The following is a 22,207-nucleotide window of genomic DNA, read 5'->3' on the forward strand; positions in this document are numbered from 1 at the left end:
TTTAGTTGTCCGATTAATTTCTTTCTATTTTTGGTAGAGATGGGGTCTTGCTCTTGCTCAGGCTGGTTTCGAACTCCTGAGCTCAAGCAATCCACCCGCCTCAGCCTCCCAAAGTGCTAGGATTACAGGCGTGAGCCACCGCGCCTGGCCTAATTATGTTTTTTTTTTAAAAAGCAATACCCAGACTCTAAATACTATGTGCCCTGAGAGGAGATCAGCTAGGGCAGCTCTGGGAAGAAGCGTGAGTGCTGAGGCCCTTCCCAGAGGGCTTCCCAGAGGAGGAGTCTCTGCCAGGGCAGGTCAGCTGGTGGGTTTTGCAAAAGGGGGCAAGGGAAGATTACACATCCCCAGGCCCTCCTGACCCTGGAGTGAGACACATGCTGGCTTTCTAACTGTTGAGGTTTTCAAACCTCGTCAGTTCGGAAACTCTACTTCCAGAGTGGCCATGGAGCTGCCACAGGGCCGAGAGACCTGGGCATGGGGCTCCTGCTAGCCTCCAAGTGGGGGCATTTCTGCTGCCTTCCCCCAACCACGTCAAGCACCAGCGCCAACTCCAGTCGTTAGCATCATTGCTCAGCCCTCACCAGGACAGGGGGAAAGGAGAGGAACAATTCCATCTTTAGCTCTGCAGACAGGGGAGAGGTCTGAACTAGGGGTGGGCTTGTTAACGTATCGCGGCATGGGCTTCTGGAGTCCCGTGGGGGCCTGAAATAGCGAGAGAGCATCTGGGTGCAGAAGGACATCGATGGGGGGTGGTGAGGGGAGCCTTCCAGCAAGTTCTCACAGGGGCTCCTTTCCCGTCAGAGGCTCAGGACTACTCGTGGGAAAGGCTCGCTGGGAAAAGAGCCCTTTGTGGAAGTGGACTTCGGTCCGAGCCAGCTGGAGACCTGGGTTTAAAAAGCTGGCTCTGCCTCTTGCTGGCCGAGTAGCACCGAGCAAGTCCAGAGCTCGCTGGGCCTGCGCTGCCTCTTCCGGAAAACGCCGCCGTGAATAAAATCTACATTGCAGGGCCGTGGAGGGGGTGCGAGGACCGAGCACATAAAGCACTTGACGTAGTATACACACTTAGTAAGGAAAAGTAGAAAACAGAAGGAAACAAAAAAGTCAAGCTTCCCACCTAACCCTGGGGCCCAGCGGCAGGACAAAGGTCTCCCAAGGCTCTGGATGGCAGCCAAGAGACAGCCTCTCCTACCCGCACCGGGAGGTGCCTCTCCTGCCACCCGCCCTGTTGGGTAAGAGCCGCAGGTGGGTAGCTGGAGCCTATGACATGTGGGTCAGAGGTATCTGGGGCCACACCTCGCCGGCAGCCCCGGCAGCCCCGGCGCGGGCTGGGGCGGGTCCCCACTCATGCCCAGCCCCACTGCCTCATGGCCTGGAACCTGGGGCACCCACAGGCAAGGGCTGCCATACGCACCACGCCTTGGCTGTGGGAGCAGAGGGGATGCTGAGCCCTGCGTCTGCCAGTTGCAAGAAGGAGAAAGGTGAGCACCCTGGGGCAGCCAGGCCCCCCAGGCACGCCCTCTGCCGTGAGTCCACTGTGGGGGTCTTCGGGCAGGAACTGGGAGTCAGGAGGGAGCTGCCAGAGGCCTCATCTCTGAGGCGAGGCAGTCCACGCGGACTAAAGAGAAGTAGGGGCGCCGGGTCCGCCATACAGGCTAAGGGGAGGCCAGCGTGGAATCAGCGTTGCAGACGATGTCGTCGTTATTGGGGGCACCGGGCTGTGCACAGGGACAGGCCTGTGTGGCCAGCACTGTGGGGTTTGGAGGAGGCCCTGCTCTTCTCCCTATCTGGGGTTTTTAGAATATGGGGAAATATTTGGGCAGCATTCTCTCTCCATCCTTCTGGGAGACAGTTCTTTGACTGCTCCCCTGAGCAGGGAGAGGTGAGAACTACGAGTTATAGGGAGGGTAGGGAGGGGAGTCAGAAGTTTTTGCAAAGCGGGAGTCCTGGAAATTCTATTTATTTGCTCGTCCCGGTGAGCGATAGGCCCTGGGGAATAGAGACCAGAGCCCTAAGGCAGCCACCTCTTGTGCGCCGTGTGTCATTCCCTGTTCCGTCTGAGGGCGTGGGCTTACGAGGCAGCAAATTGTAGCTATGTGCCCAGCCCCAGGGACCGATGAGTCAGGCCCAGAAAGGAGGGCAATTGTCCCCTCACCCAGCCGGGCTGTGGGGCCGTGACTCACACTGTGTCTCTGTTGCAGGGTGGTTTGGCGGAGCTGGGCCTTGCTGTGGCTCTCCCGGGGGGACGCCGGGACACGTTCTCTGAGATTCTGTCCTCTCCCGGGTGAGCCCTCGGGGTGCGGCCGCCCCACGGGTACCATGCCAAAGGTGCTTCTGCTCAGGTCTGCCAGCTCCGTCCTGAGGACAGTGTAAGGAACAAGGACCCCACCTTCCTCCCACCTCCGGGCCCCCAGCCTGTCTCCCAGGGAGAGCAGTTGGCACGGCACCTGGACCCGCAGACTGGGGTTCAGGGTTTTCACCCCACTCAGCCACCCTCCCAGTCGAGCCCAGGGATCTTCCTCTCGCTCCGCCAAAGACCCAGGAGAACCCGCCCATAATCATGATGAGAGCTGACTATGTACTAAGTGCTTTTCATATACCATTTTCTCCTCACAATAGCCATAGGATACAGGCAGAAAACTGAGGCTCAGAGAGGTGCAGCAACTTAGCTCCAGTCACACAGCTAGTAAAGTGAGTTGAACGCAGGCAGGCAGACAGACTCTGGTGAACGTCAATGCTATGCTATTTCAAGAAAGCATTCAGTGAGCACCTACTGCATACAGAACTGTGGCCTGGCGGCTGGGGGCTAAACGGGAAGAAAGAGCAACAGAAAAAATTGGAAATGGATCCTCATCCCTGAGGGTGTCACGTGGGAAATGAGGGCCATCCTTGATCTGTGTGTCACACACAGTGACAACTCGAGAAGGGCTGGGTCCAGCCAGTGTTTACGAGCTCCAATGGTGAATGCTCATGGCCAGAGGACAAAGCTGAATTGGGGTGACCTCTGCTCTCGAGGAGCTTCCCAAGCCACATGTGGCCTTCAAAGCCCAAACCTGAGTGTCCAAGGGCCATGAGGGTGAGAGGGTGTTGGGAAAATCTAGGAGGGCTTCCTGAAGGCGGAGTTGAAGGAGGCTCTATGCTCAGATGGCTCCCTTTTGAACCTCTGTCTGGCAAGGTCTCTGGCAAGAACGATCAAGCAATATTGCAGAGAAAGATCCAGTGCTGGCTCTCCCAGGCTCCTCTGCCCCCACACACCTCGCGTCGTGTTTGCTCAAACATGCCTTTTGTTTACTTGCTCTCACGCTACTGGGCAGGCGCTAATAAAGCTGAGCGTGTGTGTCTTGTGAAAGGAGAGTGAGGCACTGTGCTTGCAGGGTGCCTGTGTGAGCCGTCTATGGGAACGATCCTTGTCCTCCTTTAGGCGAAGGCCCTCACAGGGGCTTCCTCTTCCTAGCAACTGGCAGTGCAGACAGAAGCAGTCGGCCTCCCCTGGCCACTGCCCCGCCATTACTGTCATTCTGTCATGTTGGGTGATTTCCGCCTCTGGGACTTCTGCCAGCTTCCGGGTACTGCGTTCCGGGACCAGTACAATTTCCCGGAACGATGGGATGGGTCCATCACCCCTGACAGGCTCGTCGGGGTCACGAGGACAGTAGTATCACCTCACCTGCAGGGACCATTTACCGGCCACCTGTCCTTCCCAGAACAACAGCAAGAATCAAAAGGGCCCAGAATGCTTTTCAGGAGTCAAAGCAGGGTAGGGTTTGCTCTCCAAACCTCAGGCACCTTTCTCTGAGCGCAACGTGGTGGGTTCCACTTTGGAGCATCTCTGATTTGCCCTATAATTCTAACAAGCTCCGATGTTTTGTTTTCTATTCCACCACGGAAAGAAATGGCAAAGTAGTAGGGAGCTGAGCTGCTAGCAGCCGGCACACTGACAGCGGCAAGAAGTCACCGCGAGTAACGCATGAGCACTCTTGGCGCTCGGCTTCCTTAGGCGGCTGTGTTTTCATTTAGTCTTTGTTTAGCTATTTTAAAACCAGGACCAGTTTCCACAAATTTTACTGGTGGGGAGAAATGCTGCCTATACTTGTGATGGTAGGGATTTAAAACAGATTTGTTTGTGAGGAAGTGGTTAAGATGACAGGAGATTGCGGCCAATGTGGCCTTGCCTAGCGTGGGGTGGCTGACCCTGAGCCCGGCTCGCTCTCTCGTTGCCTGAGCCCGGAGCTCAGGGCCAACCGGTAACGTTACAGTCTTCTTTGCCCCAAAGCGGAGGCAGCTTCTACCTGACAACCGAAGAAAATAGCGGCTGTGGCTCATGACCCCAAGTCGGCAGGACAAGTTTCACAGCGTCCAGGAACCTGTGTTTCCCTCTGCCTGGGACAGCAGGCCTCACCCGAGAACCATGCTGTGTCATCCTTCTAGTCCCCTTGCAACCTCCCTGGAGTGAGTCGCCATAGCGACAGAAGGGCTACTCTAGCCCCATGCCCTGGGGCTTGCTTACAAAGTTCCCAAGAGGGGGCCAGCTCAGTTCCCCACTCGTCCCCCTTCCCCTCCTCCCCCTCCCTTCGTAACCTCCTCATGTCTTTTGCTTTAAAACCCGTCTCAGGTTATTAAGCAGACTGCCGCCAAGGGGGCCTAGGTGTGTTTGCAAACTTAGTTTTGTTCGGAACCTGCGGTGGCGGCAAGAAGTAAGGCTGAGTGTGAGAAGCAGGTAACTGGCTCAACTTCCTGGGGCCTGGGCAGGGATGGGGCTAACCCCACCCGGAGAGGCAGACAGGACTCCCCGGATCCAAGGTCATACCCTCAGGGCTGCCATGACTAGCTGCACAGGTTGCACACTGAACCACTCCAGTGGGCTCTGTTTATATAGACGATGATTGTGAAAGGTGTCCCTGGGTTGTGTAAACCTGCAGCCCTGTGCTGTCCTGAGGTGTGTATGGAAACCCATCTGCTCAGTGACCCAGGAAGTTGAGGTCTGGCCAGGTGAACCCTGAGGAAAAATCGTGCTGAGAGACAGTCAGGCTGAGATGATAATGGGAGCCCAGTAATCCCTGGGCTGGCCGGAAGAGGAGACCCTTTATCCAGGGTTGCCACGCCTGGGAAGCAAGGGAGGTCTGAGCCAGGGCTGAAGGTAGATGGCACTGAGCCCCGTGTCTCCTTGCTCCCATGCCTGTTCTCTCCATGGGGTGCACCCCACAGCTACCATGGAAGAGGGGAGGCCCTCATCTGGGGGCCTGCTCAGGACACCTGAGAGCCCTAGGAATATCCATAGCCCCCTCCTGAGTTTCTAAGCACAGCTGAGGACTGGTGGGTGAGGGGTGAGGAGTGGGGGCTCCTCCCAGTCGCGAAAGCCTGCTCTCTACAGGGTGGTACCAGAATCCTCCCATGCCAGACCCCAACCCCTTTCTTGTCCCGATGGGACGCTGAGACCCAGAGAGAGGCATGAACTTGCTCGGAGTCACACAGCAAATTAGAGCGCAGCAGGACTTGATTTCTCTTTTTACTGAGCCCTCGGAACCTACAGCGAGAAGCTGGGGTGGGGGCAGGGTCAGCCCCTGCAACCGCTGAAGTCTTGTCCCCTTGACTTCTGCTGGGCCCCCCCCGGGGAAGGCCCCCAGAGTCTGCAGGAGGCCGAGATGGCAGCACCACCTGGAGTGCTGAGGGGCGTGCTGAGTCAGAGCCATGTTCTAATGAATGTTTTCTCTGGTCCCCGCCAGCTCCCTGACTGACGGGCAGACACTCTCCAAAGAGTCCCTAAGCCGTGCTCTCGAGCTCTCGGCCCCAGAGAAGGCACAGGATGCCCGGCTGCATTCTCCAGGTGAGCCAGCTGGGCGCTGCTGGGCGGGGGCTGCCGGAGCTGGGAGCGGCTCTGTGCTGGTATGCGGAGGGGCGCAGAGCCCAGGGCCTGGGGGCGGGACGGGCGGAGCTCCTGCTGGTCCACACACTCTCAGGGAACCTGCCAAGCTCCTTCCCTCATGGCCACCGTGGCCACCGTCGGGGCCAGGCATGAAGGAAGGCAATGAGGGGAGCTTCCTTCTTCAAGAGGGTTGGGAAGGAGAGAGGCCAGGGACAGGGAGCCAGCTATGACCTCATTCGGGGCTGCTCTTTTGTGACCTTCACCTTCAGATAATTGTGCCTTAAAGAAGGCAGAGTTATCATTGACTCTGAGGAGTCATCACAATGATAATAATAATAATGCAGCTTTCGTTCACTTTTATTGGCTGCACAACATTGTAGCAACAACCGAAGTTACAAAACAAAAAGGAAACCGTAGTTCTCCGGAGACTGAGGTCCGTGCTGTCCTTGGGACCATACGCTGTTGTGGCTGGCCTGGGTCGTCTCTCATGGGCTAAGCCCTTCCCTGGGTTGCTGGGCTTCCCCGTGGTGACTTCTCCCAGCTGCAGGCCCCTCTTCAGGGTGGGCAGGCCGCCGTCCCCAGGACCGCCCCGCTCCCCGGGCGTCTGGGGAGGGCGAGGTGAGTGTTGGATGGTGGCGTTCGAACCGGTCGTATGTTTGGCAGGAAGGCCTTCTATCTGGGTCTGCCTGTTTTCCTCCTGGTTAGGGCTTACGGGTTTTGAAGAGTAGGCGGTTGATTTGAAGTGGGACCAGCTGGGGAGGAAGGGGCAGAAGAGGCCATTTCCAAGAGTTCCTGAACCAGCAGGGTGACAAGGCCAGGCCTAGGGGACAGGAGGAGGGAGGGGGCCGCACTGGGCCTTTGTTCTGAGTCTTCTTCCCTTGGGGTTTCCTGGGAAGGAAGCCGGAGGACAGGGACAGGGCCCCGCTCTCTGCCTTGTCGCAGCATGGTCGAGGGTGAGGCGCCAGGAGGCAGAGCAAAGGGTGGCGCGGCCGTGTCTGGTTAAGAAACTGAGGCCTAAAGAAGCGTAACGAGGGGAGACCCCGGCCGGGGCTCTGGGCACTGCAGTCTCCAGACCGCCCGGCTCCTTGGAGGGCAAGTGCCAGTCCTCACCGTGGACGAGCCGCCCCTCTTCCAGGCTGGGTGTCTCTGGGTGGCCTTGGCAGGGACCTGGCCTGAGGGGTGTGTGGGGCATGTTCCAGGGGTGGACGTGCCTCTCATGTCCTTCCTCATACATAAAGGAGACAGCACTGGGCCAGGGCGGGGCCGGCCGGGCCTAGGTGGCCTCCCACATCTGTCCTCCCAGGAGCCAGGGCGCCTCCCGGACTTGCCATGCCCTCAGGTAAGTCCCACCAGCTTGCTCAGCCCCAGATGCCGCAGATTTTGTGAGCCGGTGTCAACATCAGGGACTTGAGCATGGCGAAGCCCTGAAGCTCCGGAAGTCCCGAGCGCTGACGACTGCGTTCTTGTTCCTATGGTTCAGGGGGCAGGAGGAGGGCCAATGTGGGGGAAGCTCCCTGGCATCCCCCTGGAGGACCAAGCCATCCCCAGCCCTGTGGGCCTCAACTGCTTAATCTGGGTGGCGGTCATCTGGCCCTGTGTGGCAGCGGGCCACACAGAATGGGCGGGTTTTAAACAAGCAGGGTAGGGGCTCCCAGAGAGGGTCGCATCAGAGGGGGCTGGAGGAGGCCATCTGAGCAGCCAGGGGCCAGGAGGAGGCAAGGGGGGCGCTGGATTTAATGGAGGGCAGGGACTGGGCAGGCAACTGCAGTGCAGATGGCAAGGCCATCACGGTCTAGTTTATTGGGACGTTGGGAAGCTGCCAGGGACAGCCAGGCTGGGCGTGCACCAGGCCCCTCCATCCTGTGTGCTGGGCTGTTGGGGATACTGGGATGGACAAGTCTTCTTTCCTGCCCTCAGAGAACCCCCAGTCTGAGGCAGACAGGCCCTTGGTAAAGGGCATGGGCAGGCTGAGGAAGCAAGACGTGCTGTCGGGAACCAGGGATCAGGGTGGGCTTCCTGGAGGAGGGGACCTCTAGGTGCCCTCAGAGCTGCAAGCTCCCTCTGGGCCTGGGTCTGGGCTGGATGATCTGCCCTTGGGAGCTCGGCCTCTAAGGCTGCTGACGGGGAGGAAGGGACAGTCTGGGAGGGGCCTCTTGACACCACGGCTAACTGCAGGCACCAGGGCACAGGTCCCCTAAATGCTGGCCAGGGCAGCGTTGAGCAGGCTTCACTGGCTCTCACGGGCTTGGCTGGTGCACCCCTGCTGTCCCCGGGGGTGGAGGGGAGGCTCTGGAACGGAGCTGTGGACTACGTGTCCTCTGTGTGCCGGGCCTCGAGCCGGGGCTCAGGCTCCTTTATCTTCTTGGCTGCCCGGAAGCTCCGGGGCCTGGGCCCTAGACTCAGCACGAGGGAGGAGACCAGGGCCGTCATAGGTTAGGAGGGGTCTGGAAGCCGCCCTTTCCCTAAGATCGAGAAGGGGCAACTGCCCATGCCAAAGACTCTTGGGGAGGGGATCTGTGGGATTGTGAGAGGCTTAAAGGCCTCCTTCTCCACACAGCTGCCCGCTTAATAAGAAGAGCAAACTTACTGAACATCCACCATGTGCAAGGCCCTGTGCCAAGGAACTTTCTTGTATTCCCTCACTTTATCTTCATAGTGGCAGTGGAGAAGCCATATTTATCATTACCATTTGATAGAGGAAATGGAGCTCAGAGAGGTTTAGTGATTTTCTCAGAGTCACACAGCTAGTAAGAGGTGGAACTCTTAGCTGGCCACACTGCCTCTTTGGGACCTAGAAGGCATCGTGCACAGTCTGGTTCCCTCCAGGCCTGGCCAGGCCCTGCTTGCCCTCCACTAACTGTTGAGCTGACAGCCCCTCTGAGGAGCATTTCAAGTCTTGCGTACAGGAGTCAGGGTTCACCCTGGAGCCCTCGGAGGCTCCTGGCTCTCCTCAAGCTCCCAGGAAGCCGGAGGGCTCCGAGCTGCCCAGATGGCTGTACTCCCGGGAACAGCCCCACCAAGTCTGGCCGTTGAGCTGCTGGAATCTGACAACCACACAAAGGCAGCCTTGTGCTGGGCCTGGGAGACACATTTCTTTCTAGGCCTTTCTAGACTGAGCATGAACCCCAGCTGGAGAAGGGCAGCACTAAGGCCACAGAGGAGGGGAGGGCAGCTGCCAGGGTTGGAGCCGGTGGAGGTGCTGGCCGGGGCTGGTCACCCCACTTTCTCCAGGAAACTGCCACACCCTCGGGAGGTTTTCACTGAAGACGGGGAAGCGGGGTGCTCAGCCCCGCTGTCTCCAGCCCAGAGAGGCCCTTCGTGGGTCGAAGGATCTGCTGGGCCTCCTCCGTCCCTCGCTCCCACCCTTGCCAAATGGTCCAAGGACATGGGGGTCCTCCAGGCCGGAGCCGCGAGCTAGGGTGTGAGAAAGGGGCTGGATACGCCCTGGTCCTCAGGGAGCTCACAGCCTGAGCCCGGGGGCTGGAAGAGGCCCAAGGGGACCTGCTGTCACTTCGGTCCCTGGTAGGGCTGGGGGAAGGTAGGAAAGGCTTCGAGGGTGAGAAAAAAGAGTGTAGATGGCGCCTCGTCGATGAAATGGGAACAGGCGGCGATCGCGCCCGGCCAGCCAAAACAAGGGCGCCTCTGGGAGTCCCTAGAGAAATCTTTTCCACCGGGGTGGAGGCACTCGCCACCCCTGCCTAGACACCCACTCTTCAGACTTTGCCTGGCGGTCCCCACCTGCTGTCTCCTCTCGGGGCCCTGCTGTGGGGGGCATGGCGGCCCTGGGGCTGTGGGGTAGGATGCCCTGTCCTTTCCCAGACCCGAAGTCTCAGCCAAGGGTGGAGACCCAGCGCGGGGTCTCCTGTGTGTGTCCCGAGCACCCACCACGGGCAGGCAGAGCCCGCCTCGGCTCCCTCACCCCAGAGCTTCAGGCCTGGACGAGTGAAATCCTTGGGGCAGGACAGAAAAGCCGGTCATTATTTTAACGACCGTGGGAGCTTATAGAGACCATCTTGTCCATCCCGATTGCAAATCAGATAGGGAACTGAGGCCAGGGGAGGGCAGGGGTCTGCCCAGAGTCACTCTGCTGTAGTGGCCAGAACTCAGAGCTCTTGACCATCAGCGGGAAGGCTGGGGAGTGGCTAGCAGCCGCAGGGCCCCTTCCCTCAGGCACAGAGGAGCGGGAATCGCCAGCGCCTTGGCAGGTATGCTCTGCCCCACCTGGCCAAGGTACAAGTCTGTTCTGTCCCAGGCCTTGTCCTTACCTCTCACTGCTGTCTGAGGCCGAGTTGGCCTCTCCCTCTTCTGTGCCCTCAGAGAGACTGGCATGGGGCTGGCCCTCAGCACGCGCTCCTGTGTGGAGCAGACGACGGAGGAGGGCTGCGGGCCCGGGCCCCGAGGGAATGTCTTGGAGAGAGATCCGTCCCAGACCTGAGGACCACCCGTTCCTCAGGGCCAGCGTGGCCCTCCAGCTGCATAATACGCTTCTTCCCTGCGGCCTTTCCCACAGGCTACAGAAAACACCCCCGTCTTCACACTCTCTGTGCTTGTTTTTGTCCTTCCCAGCTAATTAAATGGCTTCCTCTGCTGTTCCAGTGCCTTTATTCCAGAACCCCAGAGAACACAGCTCCCTGCCTGCCCGGCCCCCGCAGCACAAGGGGCGATTGATCAGTCACAGGCCAGGGTCGGGCCAAGAGGAGAGGCCACAGAGAGGACAGCAGAGGGAGAGGGAGGTGGCAGGAAGTGCAAGCTGGGCCTTGGGAAAGCCCGCCCCAGACCCCGGCGCTCAGCTGACGGGGCTCTTGGAGGGCTGCGTGCTGGGGTTGCTGGATGTTGGCTACAGGCTGCTGCTAGCTGGGTCTCCACTGCGTAGATCTGGTCTGGTTGCCTCTTGGAGTCATCTTGGGTTGGGATCTGGTTGCCTTGCTGGGTGATGGGAACCATCACTGGGTCCTGGCCATGTTCTTGGCTGTCATGGCAGCAGTGATCTTACTTTGGATATGGGAGAGACTGAAGGTTGTGCCTCTGCTGAGCTCTGCAGTGGGGCATGGGGACTACTCGAAGGACTGGGAGTGCAACCTGACTTCATAAGTGGCCCCTACCCGCGGGGGACCGTCCACAGAGAGGCTGGCCGAGAGGTGCCAGGCAGACCTGGGCCCCGCTCACATCCCTCCCTCCTGCTTGGCTGCTAGCAGCCCGCCATGTGGCAGAGTCAGGGGACTCAGGCACCACTCTCCTCCACCTCAACACCACCCCTGAGGGAAAAGACCCTCAAGCCTGCACCCCGTTCACTGAGCAGCGCACTCCCCGCCGCCAGCCAGCTACTGGATGCAAGGTAGCTGCCAGGACCAACTGAAGTCTTGTCCCAACTTTGCCCCTAACTTGCTATGACCTTGGCCATCCTGCCCCTCTGGGACTCAGTTTCCTCCTCTGTAAAAGCACCCTCTCCCTCTGATATGCCGTGTGTGGGAACTCCCCGCCCCCGCCCCAGGTTACCTGTCAGGCTGGGGTCTGCCAGTCTTCCTGCTGCCGCTGCGGGCATCCCAGGCTTCACCGGTGTCTTCCTCCGGCAAACGCTTGCCTCAAGCTCAATGCTTACACCAGAAGCTCAGAAGCTTCTAACGAGGACACTCGGCTTCCTAGCTAGACAGGGTAGAGAGTGATGTCTTGAGTGCCCACAATGTGCTAAGTCTTTTAATAATATGTTGATGTAGATCTTTTCAGTTTTGTCTGTGCATTTTTTTTTTAAGACAGAGTCTCGCTCTGTCATCCCAGCTAGAGCGCAGTGATGTCATCTCTGTGCATTTCTATATGCTCTTTTGTTTGCTCCCTCTTTCACTCGCTGTTACTCTGTAAGCACTTCCTCACGACATTAGACATTTTAATGGCTGCACAGGAATCCATGATACAGCTGTACCACAGTGAACTTGACCAGTCCCCTGTTGGACATCTGGGTTGCTTCCAGTGACTTTGCTAATAGAAAAGGCGCTCTAAACATATCTGTCTACACATTCTTGCCGTATGTGTTTGTTTCCCATGAGTAACTTCCTAAAAGTGTGATTGATGGGTCAAAGGATACTCCTTTTGTAAGCCCTTCGACACGCGAGGTCTGTCTGGAAAGTGCGCACGCAGCGCAGGGCGGGATTGCACGCGTGAGGAGGGTGGGCAGGAGTGGCACTTGGGCGGGGAGATGGGCCGTCTTCTCTCCACTCTCCATCCAGGAGTGGGCTTGGCACTGGGCCCGTGGCTGGGAGGACCCTGAGCAGGGCAGGGCCTCGCTGGGCCCCGCCTGGGGCTCTTAGGGATGTAGGGTGGGGGTGCAGCCTGACAGGCCCCACTTGGGCAGCACCTGCTCTGTGGGCCCATCTCACTCTGCACTTGAGCAGCAATGTGTCCTGCCTTGTCATCAGGCCATCCTGGGGACAAGGATGAGGTGGGGAGAGACGAAGGCCTGGGCACCCTAGACACACAGTCACCTAGTCCAGCCCTCCTGGGGTTGGGATGGGACGGAGGCCAACTCGTTCTTCCCCAAAGGCCCAGTGGCCTCTGTTCTGGGCTGGGCTGCTGCTTCAGGAGCCCCCAGTCTAGTGGAGAGGCAGCCCTGACCATGACCCAACCCTCAGCTGGGCTCGGGCACGGAAGTCTTCAGTGCGGAGGTGCTACGAGGGCCTTGAAGTGCGGCGGATTGTGGGTGTGTGACGGCGGGAAGGGCATTCCAGGCAGTCACAGCACGGGCAAAGGCACCGAGGCAGGAAACCGAGGGAAACTGGGAACAGCTCTGGTTGGCCGCAAGGAAGGTTGAGGCTGGGAAAGGTAAGTGAGCCCCTCTGAGGAGTGCCTGCCTTAGAAGTCACGGCGTAGATGTTACCCTGTGGTCAGTGAGAGCTGTCGGAGGCTCCTAAGCAGGTCAAATCTGGGTTTAGAAAGGCCACCCCGGGAGCCTCAGCAATGTGAGAAAAGGCAGTGGCTGGAGGTCATGGCTGCCCAAGGTCACCCAGCCTGAGCCCCAGCACAGGACTTAGGAAGGGGGCATGATGGTCCTTTCCCAGAGGAGACGTGGTGCCCAGGCCTGCCTTGAAGCCCACTTCGAGAGGCCACATGCCCGGTGGGAGCAGCGTGGACTTGGGCATCGGGCTGTGAGGGTTTCGATCCTCCTTCTGCTGCCCAGCTCTGCCAGCCCAGCACTCATTCAGCCTCCCTGGGTCTTGGAGCTTTAGCTAGGAGGCGACGGGCAAAGAATGGACGGCACGTGGTCCCGCTGGTGCGTGGCGGGTGCTCCGCAGGCAGGTGATCGGGGCCCCCTCCCGCCAGGCTCTTCTCTCCTGGCTGGTGGACGGTCCTGCTGTGGAGGGAGAGGGCCGGCTGTGGCTGGCCAGTGGACCTCGCCACCCTTCCCAAAGGGCATAGGGTCCTCCAGGGCCAGGTCTCTCGTCCCTGTCAGTCTCAGCCCCTTCCAGCGGGGCCGGGAGGAGACTGGCTTTGCAGACCTCCCAACTGTCCTTCTCTTCCCGTTCGTTCTCTCCTCCTTCCAGGAAGGCTGTGAGGTGACAAAAGGAATAGGCACCTGAGCGAAAAAGCGGGAAAAAGGCAGAACCACATGGTTAATGGGAAAGGAGAAACTAGTTGAGGAACTCTGTCCAAAATGTCCATCAGGCTTTAAACACTTTTTTCTTTTGATCCAGTAAACCTAATTCTAGAAATCTATCTCTTGGAAAGCCTAGGACGAGGGCTGAATTCAGGCTGGAAATCACCAGGGTGTCTTTCAGCAGGGAAGTGGTCGAGTGAACTCTGATACGAGCAGACCGTGGAGCGTTGCGCAGTCACGCGACACGCACGCACGGTGAGAGAGACCTGTTAATGCCACACAAATTAAAGGTGCATGCCTGGGCTAACGGCCGTGTTTGATTTGGTCCACGTAATACTTTTCTAAACGTAGACACCCAGATTTCTGGTAGCGCTTGGTTTCTGTTCCTAGTGGGCACTAGCCCTAGAGGTGGGAGCAGCCACCGTTTGGATGAAGACGCTCTCGCCCACCCCAGACCCCGCCATTCCCTGCGGCCTCCCTGACGCTGAGGCCAGAGCCCGTGCAATTATCACTGCCCTCGTATTATAGCTTTGCTTTTTTTTTTTCTTTTGGCTATGCTAATCTTCTCTGTATCGTTCCAATTTTAGTATATGTGCTGCCGAAGCAAGCACACTTTTCTTTTTTTTGAATTAATTTTTTAATTGACAAATTAAAATTGTATGTATTTATTGTGTACAACGTGTTGTTTTGAAATATGTAGACAGCTAATTCACATACGCACGACTTCGCATGCCATTTTTTTGTGGTGAGAACACAAACTCTACTCTTGGTGATTTTCAGGAATACAGTACATTGTCATTAACTATAGTCACTGTGTCATGCAATAGACCTGTGAACTTTGTAGCTTTTCTTATAATAGAAAAATATTGCACTGCTGCCTGTCTCCATCAAAAGCAGAGAAACGAAGGGTGGACTCCAAGCACCACGTGTCTCAAGGAAGACGCCAGGGACCCTATTTCCCTGTGGAAAAGACTGTATCGCTGGGTTTCACTTGCAAATCCTGGGGCACTTCATTAATTTATTATTATACATTATTTATTATGATCCTGATACATCATCCACCTGGTCCCATCGGCATTTGGCATTTGCTACCCTTGATTAATAGACTAATATTAATAATATGATCTCTCCCCCCTGCCCCGTTTTTTTTTTAAAGCAACAGCAGCAACAACAAAATAAAACCTAACTCCCTGTACGTATATTTGTATAAGGAGGGCCTATCACTGTTTATAGCATAGACTTCTAAACTGTTGCCTATTTCTTAGCACAAGTGTGCATATTTTCATCATTAAAAAAGAGATTATAAATGTTTCAGTTAAAACTTTTGGCTTGAGGGAAGCTGTGCCAACAGATCACACAAGACTCACCTCTGGTCTTTTTGGCAACCTGGGAGAAGGGCTGACTGCAGATAGGCAGGAGCTTCCAGAAGTGCCCAGGGGAGACACCACCTTTTCTGGTGCAGGCCCTGGGGGATCTTTGCGGGCGGAAAGAGAACTAGCAACCCTGAGCAGGCTGTCTGCTCAGCCTGGGGCTTGCCCCCCGGGCCACCACACAGGGTCCTTGCGACACTTCTGGAGGCCAGCGTTCTTCCTTCCATTTTTTTTAAAGCAGCTTTATTGAGGTATAATTTATATGCCACTGAATTTACCATTTTGAGTGCACAGTTCAGTGATTTTTAGCAAATTTATGGAGTTGCACAAACATCACCACAATCCAATCGTAGAATGTTTCTGTCACCCCAAAAGATCCCTTGTGTCCATTTTGTGGGCACGCTCTACTCCCACTACCTGCCCCAGGCAGCTACTAGCCTGCGTGCTATCTTTTCTGACTTTTCTGGATACTTCCTATAGATGGAATCACATGACCTGTGGTCTTTTGCATCCGGCTGCTGTCACGGAATGTTTTGAGTTTCACCCGTGTCGTAGCCTGTGTCAGCCCTTGTTCCCTGTATACAGGAGAGGAACGGTATTGCATCACACGGATAGACCACAATTTGGTTTTCATTCGCCAGTCGATGGACAGTTGGCTTATTTCCGGTTTTTGACTGTTATAAATGCCGCTAAGAACATCCATGTACAAGTCTTCCAGTCTTTGTGGGGACATCTATCATTTCTCTTGGGGAAATACCGGAGCGCGGCGTTGTTGTGTTGTGTGGTAAAGTCACATTTAATGCTTTAGGAAACTGCTCAACTGTTTTCCAATGTGGCTGTACCTTCTCACTTCCCCACCAGCACTGTATCCCCACTGTCCCTGCGTCCTCGCTGACCCCTCACGCTTGCAGGTGATTAGAATGCAGCTGAGAGGAGAATGACTTGTCAGGTCACTCAGCAGGCAGTGACATAATTGAGGTTTGGGACGCAGGTGTGCTTGACTTTCTGCTCTGGGTATGGACTTTAGCGAAATGCAGGGGTTGAAAGCTCTGAAGAGGTGGATCGGTGGCGTGAGTCAGGCTGGGGTCCTGGGATATGGGGACAGGGCTTGGAGAAGTGTGAGGAGTGAATGGAGTGGGGCTCGGCAGCCCTTGGCTCACGGCTCCACCCGAGAGCACGGGGCTCCAGCCTGGCTGGTGGCAGGGGCATCCGTCCTGGGGGGGCGAGTGGGTGCCAGCCAGCATGGTCTTGGCCTCCACCAATACATAAGACCTCTCTGGCACCCTCTCCTGCCCCAGCCTGCACTTCCCAAAGGCTGTCATGTCCGCTGCCTCATATCTTCCCTTCTCCTGTTTGGGCCTGGGTACGTGCTCTCGTCCCCCACCCCTGGCCCTCCACAGGGAAAAGAAGGGGCTCTCCTGTCCCAGCCCCAAGATCTTCACCCCTCTCTGCCAACCTCAGAGTCCTTGTGCAATCTGAGAGTGTCGAAGGGGAGGAATAAGGCCATCTAGTTCACCTGCCGGTTTCAGGAAAGGACCAGACAGGACCACAGAAGAGGAGGGTCTGGCCAGCAGGTGGCAGTGCAGCCCCACTTGTCCTGGCCAGCCTCACTCCCCTGCTCCCTGCCAGCCCCTTCCTGCGGTCATATCTTAGGATGACCACCCTTGGCCCAGGGAAAGGAGGCCCCAGGATGCCCAAAGGGTCCAGACCACCCTTCCAAACTTCCTTTGCAAACAATTTGGAGAACTTGGAAAGGGGAGAAGGAAGGAAAGTATGCATTTATTGAGCACCAACTATATGCCAGGGCTCTTTCATATACACCATTTCTTTTGATCCTCATCTCCACCCTGAGAGCTGAATCCTCATCTTTCCCTGAGGAAACAGACTCAGTGTTGGTGGCTTACCCCAAGTCCCGCACACTAAGTGGCAAGTCTCTGTCCCTACCCACTACACACAGAGTAAGCCTTAAAGTGTCCCAAGCATGAGCTGTGGCATCAGGCACACTTGAGTTCAAATCCAACTCTGTACTTCCCGACGTGTGGCCTTGGGAAAACGCCTGAAGCTCGGTGAGCTGCAGCTGCCCTGTTCCGGCCCGTGCTGCGAAGACCAGCTGGGATGCTCGTGTGAGGGAGGAAAAGCAAAGTCCACTGCGACGGTATTTCTTGGGACTGGAGACTTTTCAGGCTGGAGATCAGGGTCTGCTGGTGTTCGGTCTCCTCCAGCTCCTTGGGAGGGTTACTGTCTTTGATGCTTTGACCTTCTGTTCAGGTGGGTCTGTCCCCATCCATTCACAGCAGGCAGGGGAAGGATGGGACCCACGAAGGCACCTGGAGATCTGACCGGGCTCCACTGCCTAAGCTCGAGAGGCAAATCCCAGCTGGGATAAAAGCAGAACCAGGTCCAGGGGCTTCAGCATCTCTAGGCCCTCCTGGACTTCTCCAGCTCTTCCCTCCCCTCTTCCTTGCTGCATTCCTAAGCTTTGCTCATCCTTCGAGGCTGAGTCAGACCTCCTCCTCCAGGCAGCCTCCCAGCCTACCCCAGTTTCTGCCTTGCCGTCAGCCCCATGGCCCAGTGCCCAAGGCGTTGTCAGCACCTGCAGGGCTGGGAGCTCTGCCCGGGGCAGTACTGGGATCCCCTAGGGACAGCCCCAGGCTGGCATGATGCAAGCCGTGGTCTCCCCCTGCAGAGGAGGTGCTGTGGACGACTCGGGCGGACGGGCGGGTGCGCCTGCGGATGGACCTCAGCTGCCCGCAGCTTCCCTACACTGTGCACCGGATGTTCTACGAGGCCCTGGACAAGTACGGGGACCTCAGGGCTCTGGGCTTCAAGCGCCAGGAAAAGTGGGAGCACATCTCCTACTCCCAGTACTACCTGCTTGCCCGTAGGGCCGCCAAGGGCTTCCTGAAGGTGAGGGGCCCCTGCCAGACATGGCCTTCCCCTCCCCAGACCCCCCTTCCAGCTCCGGGGCCCTTGCAGGCCTGCTCCCCCAGCCCCCTCTGGGCAAGGCCCTTGGACACAATAGCTGTGAATGCCACGCCCGCTCACTTAGCCAACACTGTGTGCTGGGCCCCGTACTGAGGATTTTGTATTTACTGAACCCTCACCACGTGCCAAGCACTTGACACAAGCTTTCATTTGCTGTCACGCTCAAGGTGGGTCGGGGGACCCAGTGCGCTGGGCTGCAGGGCCGGGCTCCCTGGGAAGGTCCTGGAGGGGCAGCCAGGGCTACTGAGCCACCGACGCCCCAGGGGACTCTCTGGGTGGGCCCTGGGAGGTGGGGGAGGTCCCCTGCAACCTGGAGGGGGCACCTGGGGCCTGAGAGGCCCTTTCCCTGCCCGGCTGACCTGGCCCGTCTGCCTCTGGCCTGGAGCTCGGCCTGGAGCGGGCCCACAGCGTGGCCATCCTCGGCTTCAACGCCCCGGAGTGGTTCTTCTCGGCAGTGGGCACGGTGTTTGCAGGGTGAGTGGCTGGGCTGGGGACGGGAGCCCCAGTGGGCTGGTGGAGGACAGAGAGTAGGAGAGGGTCGATATTCTCGTTTTAGAGCTCCCCCCGCTGCCCAGCGTCCCACCTCTTTCCTGGGGCCTTCCCTCAGACCTGTCTTTGCCCCTCTCTGCCAGGGCCGCTGTGCTGAGATGGCTGGCGTGTGAGCCCTGCCTGTCTGGGCCGTGGGAGCTCTCTGGGGCTGGGGATGCAGGGCTGGGGGTGGGGCGAGGGGTGGCCCCTCTGCACCTGCCCTAGCGCAAGTCCTCCGGCATCTCCTGCAGTGGCATCGTCACCGGCATTTACACAACCAGCTCCCCCGAGGCCTGCCAGTACATCTCCCATGACTGCCGCGCCAACATCATCGTGGTCGACACGCAGAAGCAGCTGGAGAAGATCCTGAAGGTTTGGGGAAAGGGGTGGCAGGCACGGGGTCAGAGGGGGTGCCGTCACGGACCTCCACCCCAGCCTACACAGGCCCTTCCTGCCCTCCCGTGCGGCGTCTCCTGTCATGCTCAACAGCTACCCCTGGCCCCACGCACACATCGAGCAAGGCAGGGCGACAGTTCCTGCCCGTTTGACAAGTCGGGCAGTTGAGAGGAGAAGGGCATGCGGTCACTAGGAAATGGGTGAGAGGGCCCGGAACTAGGACTCCTGTCCAACCTGCTGCCTCCCACGGCTTTCTCTTTAGGACGGGATCGCCCCTGAAGGGGAGCAGGAGCTTGGGGGCTGGGTCCTCTGCTGGTGGAGGAGTGCGGGGGTGGCTCAGCGCCCTGGCACCTCGCACACTCAAGTCCTAGCGCGGGGCGGGCATTGAGGCTGCCATAGGGTGAGGCCGAGCCAGGGCGGAGGCAGTGGTCACGGAGCAGGAGCTCGGAAGTGCCTCTCGAGTCAGTTGGGCCTTTCTGGAGCACTGACGATGCCTCCTGATTCCTTAGGGGCCCCCCCGCCGACTGGCTCTGTCCCCACGTGCCCCATGCTGGGGTGTGGCAGCCTGGGGACACCTCTCTGTCCCGGCTGCACCCAACAGCTTGCAAGGTCCTCCGAGGCTCCCTGCATCCCAAAGGAGGCCCTCTGGACTGGCCTGCCGGCCCGCCTGTGCCTCCAAAGATGCCACCTGGCCTCAGCCTCCTCTCTGTGCTTGAGGGCGGGACAAGTGGTCTCCAGTCTTCCAGGACTGTGGGACCTGGATGCCCCCAGGGGCCAGAGCAGGCGTCTCCTCTCTCTAGTGGAGAAGTCTCCTTTAGACTGAAAGATAAAAGCAAGCTTGGGCCAGTGGATCCCAACAGGGCCACATCAAACTCCCTGGGGCAGGCCCAGGCTGTAGCCCAGACCACTGAGGCAGAATCTCTTGGAGGTGTCCCCAAATCAGAGTAAGTGACACCGTGAGCAGCCCAGGCCAAGGACTTCCGGCTCATGGTAAAATGAAAAGAAACCCTGGGAAGACCTCAGAGCGGCCCAGGCCAGAGGCACAAAGGTCTCTCGACAGGGTCTAACCTGCGAATGGTGCAGGGCGGTGGTCGAACACGCAGGCTCTGGGGCGGGGCTGCCAGAGCTCGCGGAGTGGCCTGGAGCAGGATGGTGACGACAACAGTGGCCACCTCCAGGGGCTGTTATGAGGGTAATTCTTGGCCCAGTGCCTGGCCCCTGGTGGCACTTGTGTCAGTTTGCCAAGGCTGCTGTGACAAAGCGCCACCTGCTGCCTGGCTCTGGCGGTTGGCAGCAATCTTTATGTTCCTTGGCCTGTGGACGCGTCACCCAGATCCCTGCCTTCATCTTCACACAATGTTCTCACCGTGCGTCTTCACGCTGTCTTCTCTAGCATGTCTCTGAGCAATTTTCCCTTTTTATAAGGACACTGGGCATATCGGATTAGGGCCTACCCTAATGACTTCATTTTAACTTGATTACCTCTGTAAAGACCTATCTTCACGTAAGGTCACGTTCTGAGGTACTGGGGTTAGGACTTTGGCATATGTTTTTTGGGGGACAAAATTCATCCCATAGCGGCACCACATAAATGCTTTTAAACTGTTATATTGTTAAAGTCTTGACTTGCAAGAGGAGAAAGAAAGAGGTTCTCTGTCAAACTGAGGGAACTTGTGGAGCTTGCCGGGACTGGCAAAGGCACTGCCCCGATACCTTCCCATCTCCACCTGACGTGAAGAAACAGACCCACAGGGGACAAGGAGGGTCCCAGGAGGCGGCTGCACGGCCTAGTGGCAATAGCAGCGTGCAGATGCTAGTCTGGGTGCTAACTGCACGTGCCTGTGTCTCTCGGCAGCCTGAGGGACGGTCCCTATTGCCCCATTCTTCAGCAAGAAAGCCCCGGCCGGAGCGGTGGAGTGTGGCTTACTCAGGCCCCATCCCACGCAAGGGCAGCAGAGAGACTCAAGCTGAGACCCTCTGTGCTGCAGGCTCTCACGGGGAACCCTGAGAACATTTGCAAGAGACCGAGCGGGCCGCATCTCTCTCTGGGCGTCATTTGGAGAGAGCTTGCGAAGTGCCAGGGCCTGCTCTGAAGGCCCCGGGACAGCAGCTGAGCCACGCACGTGCCTCCTCCCTGGGGAGGGGCCGGGGTACCCTGCGCGGCCAGGAAGGGAATGGACGGCTGTGCCCAGCTCCTTGCGGCCCTCGGAGCCCAGAACCACTGTGGGAGGGGGGTGGAGGGAGGCCCCTAAGCCCCCCCAGAGTCTGGGCCGGGGGACGGGTCAGTACCCCTCAGGCAGGGCTGGCTTTGTGGGGCACGGCCCGTGCTTCCCTTCACACAGGGCACGGGCTTAGTTTATTGCTCTGCTGTCACGTCTTGAAATTCTTACAAAGATTTGAACAAGGGGCTGCAGTTTGCATTTTGCGCTTGGCTGGCTGGTTTCAGACACGGGTTCCAGACTCCTTGGAGGGTTTCTCTAATCCTTGTGAGTGTACCCCTTTTATGCTGTTTTAGGGTTACTTGGAAAGCCCTCTTTTTCACAGGCACTTGGGCCCACTCTGTTCTACCGTGAAGGGCGTATCAAATGGGCTCACTTTACCGCCAAGGGGCTTATCTCGCCTTCTTGCGGGGTCCTCTTCTGTCTCACCTCCTTCGAGCCCTGCATGTTCAGGATCTCTCCTTCTGAACGTCTCCATCCTGTCCGGCTCGGACAAATGCTTGAGACTGCGGGAGGACACACGGGTGCAGCTTATGCTGCCTAAAATGAATTGCTCGGGGAGACCAAGGCGGGCCTGAGCTGTCCTCAGTTGCTCCTCCTCCCCGTCCCCGCTGGCCTCAGTAGGGATGTCCCGCTACTGGCCTGCCCAGGCACCCTAGCACTTGGTGTGGCCCTGATTTACTCAGGTCTGGAGGCTTAACAGACCCCAATGGCCTCAGAGGCAAATGGGTCATTGGGCCTGTTCCTGAGCCCTGCTCCCTAAGCCCAGCCAAGAGTTGATGCAGGTTCCCCAGGCCGGCTTCATCCTGAGGCCTCGACAGGCTGAGATTTTTTTCTTTTTTTTTTTTTTGAGACAGAGTCTCACTCTTTTGCCTGGGCTAGAGTGAGTGCCATGGCGTCAGCCTAGCTCACAGCAACCTCAAACTCCTGGGCTCAAGCGATCCTCCTGCCTGAGCCTCCCGAGTAGCTGGGACTATGGGCATGTGCCACCATGCCCGGCTAATTTTTTCTATATATTTTTAGTTGGCCGATTAATTTCTTTTCTATTTTTAGTAGAGACGGGGTCTCGCTCTTGCTCAGGCTGGTCTCAAACTCCTGAGCTCAAACGATCCGCCCGCCTCGGCCTCCCAGAGAGCTAGGATTACAGGCGTGAGCCACCGCGCCCGGCCTGACAGGCTGAGATTTTCATGACAGCTGAGCTGGCAGGGGCCTGGGCTGCCCAGTTCCCAGTAGTTAGCCCTTCTCCTCAGCCTCCCCTGAG

The 22,207-nt window shown here is 57.9% G+C and overlaps 1 protein-coding gene across 3 annotated transcripts in view; it reads left to right on the top strand.

Annotated features, from left to right (window-relative positions):
- The first annotated feature begins 1,340 nt into the window (after positions 1-1,340).
- The window catches only part of ACSBG1 (acyl-CoA synthetase bubblegum family member 1), a 37,630-nt gene continuing 16,763 nt past the window's right edge, over positions 1,341-22,207 (top strand). For 2 of the 3 annotated variants that reach the window (XM_012651883.1, XM_012651885.1), the window contains exons 1-7: positions 1,341-1,481; positions 2,202-2,369; positions 4,613-4,717; positions 5,724-5,824; positions 17,505-17,725; positions 18,189-18,277; positions 18,583-18,703. In XM_012651883.1, the coding sequence (XP_012507337.1) occupies positions 1,348-1,481; positions 2,202-2,369; positions 4,613-4,717; positions 5,724-5,824; positions 17,505-17,725; positions 18,189-18,277; positions 18,583-18,703 (939 nt within the window). In that variant the 5' untranslated portion in view covers positions 1,341-1,347. The remainder of the gene's footprint in view (positions 1,482-2,201; positions 2,370-4,612; positions 4,718-5,723; positions 5,825-17,504; positions 17,726-18,188; positions 18,278-18,582; positions 18,704-22,207) is intronic. The other variant, XM_012651884.1, reaches the window with a different exon arrangement.

This window comes from Propithecus coquereli, unplaced genomic scaffold (assembly GCF_000956105.1).
Source record: "Propithecus coquereli isolate 6110/MARCELLA unplaced genomic scaffold, Pcoq_1.0 Scaffold372, whole genome shotgun sequence".
Lineage (NCBI taxonomy): Eukaryota > Metazoa > Chordata > Mammalia > Primates > Indriidae > Propithecus > Propithecus coquereli.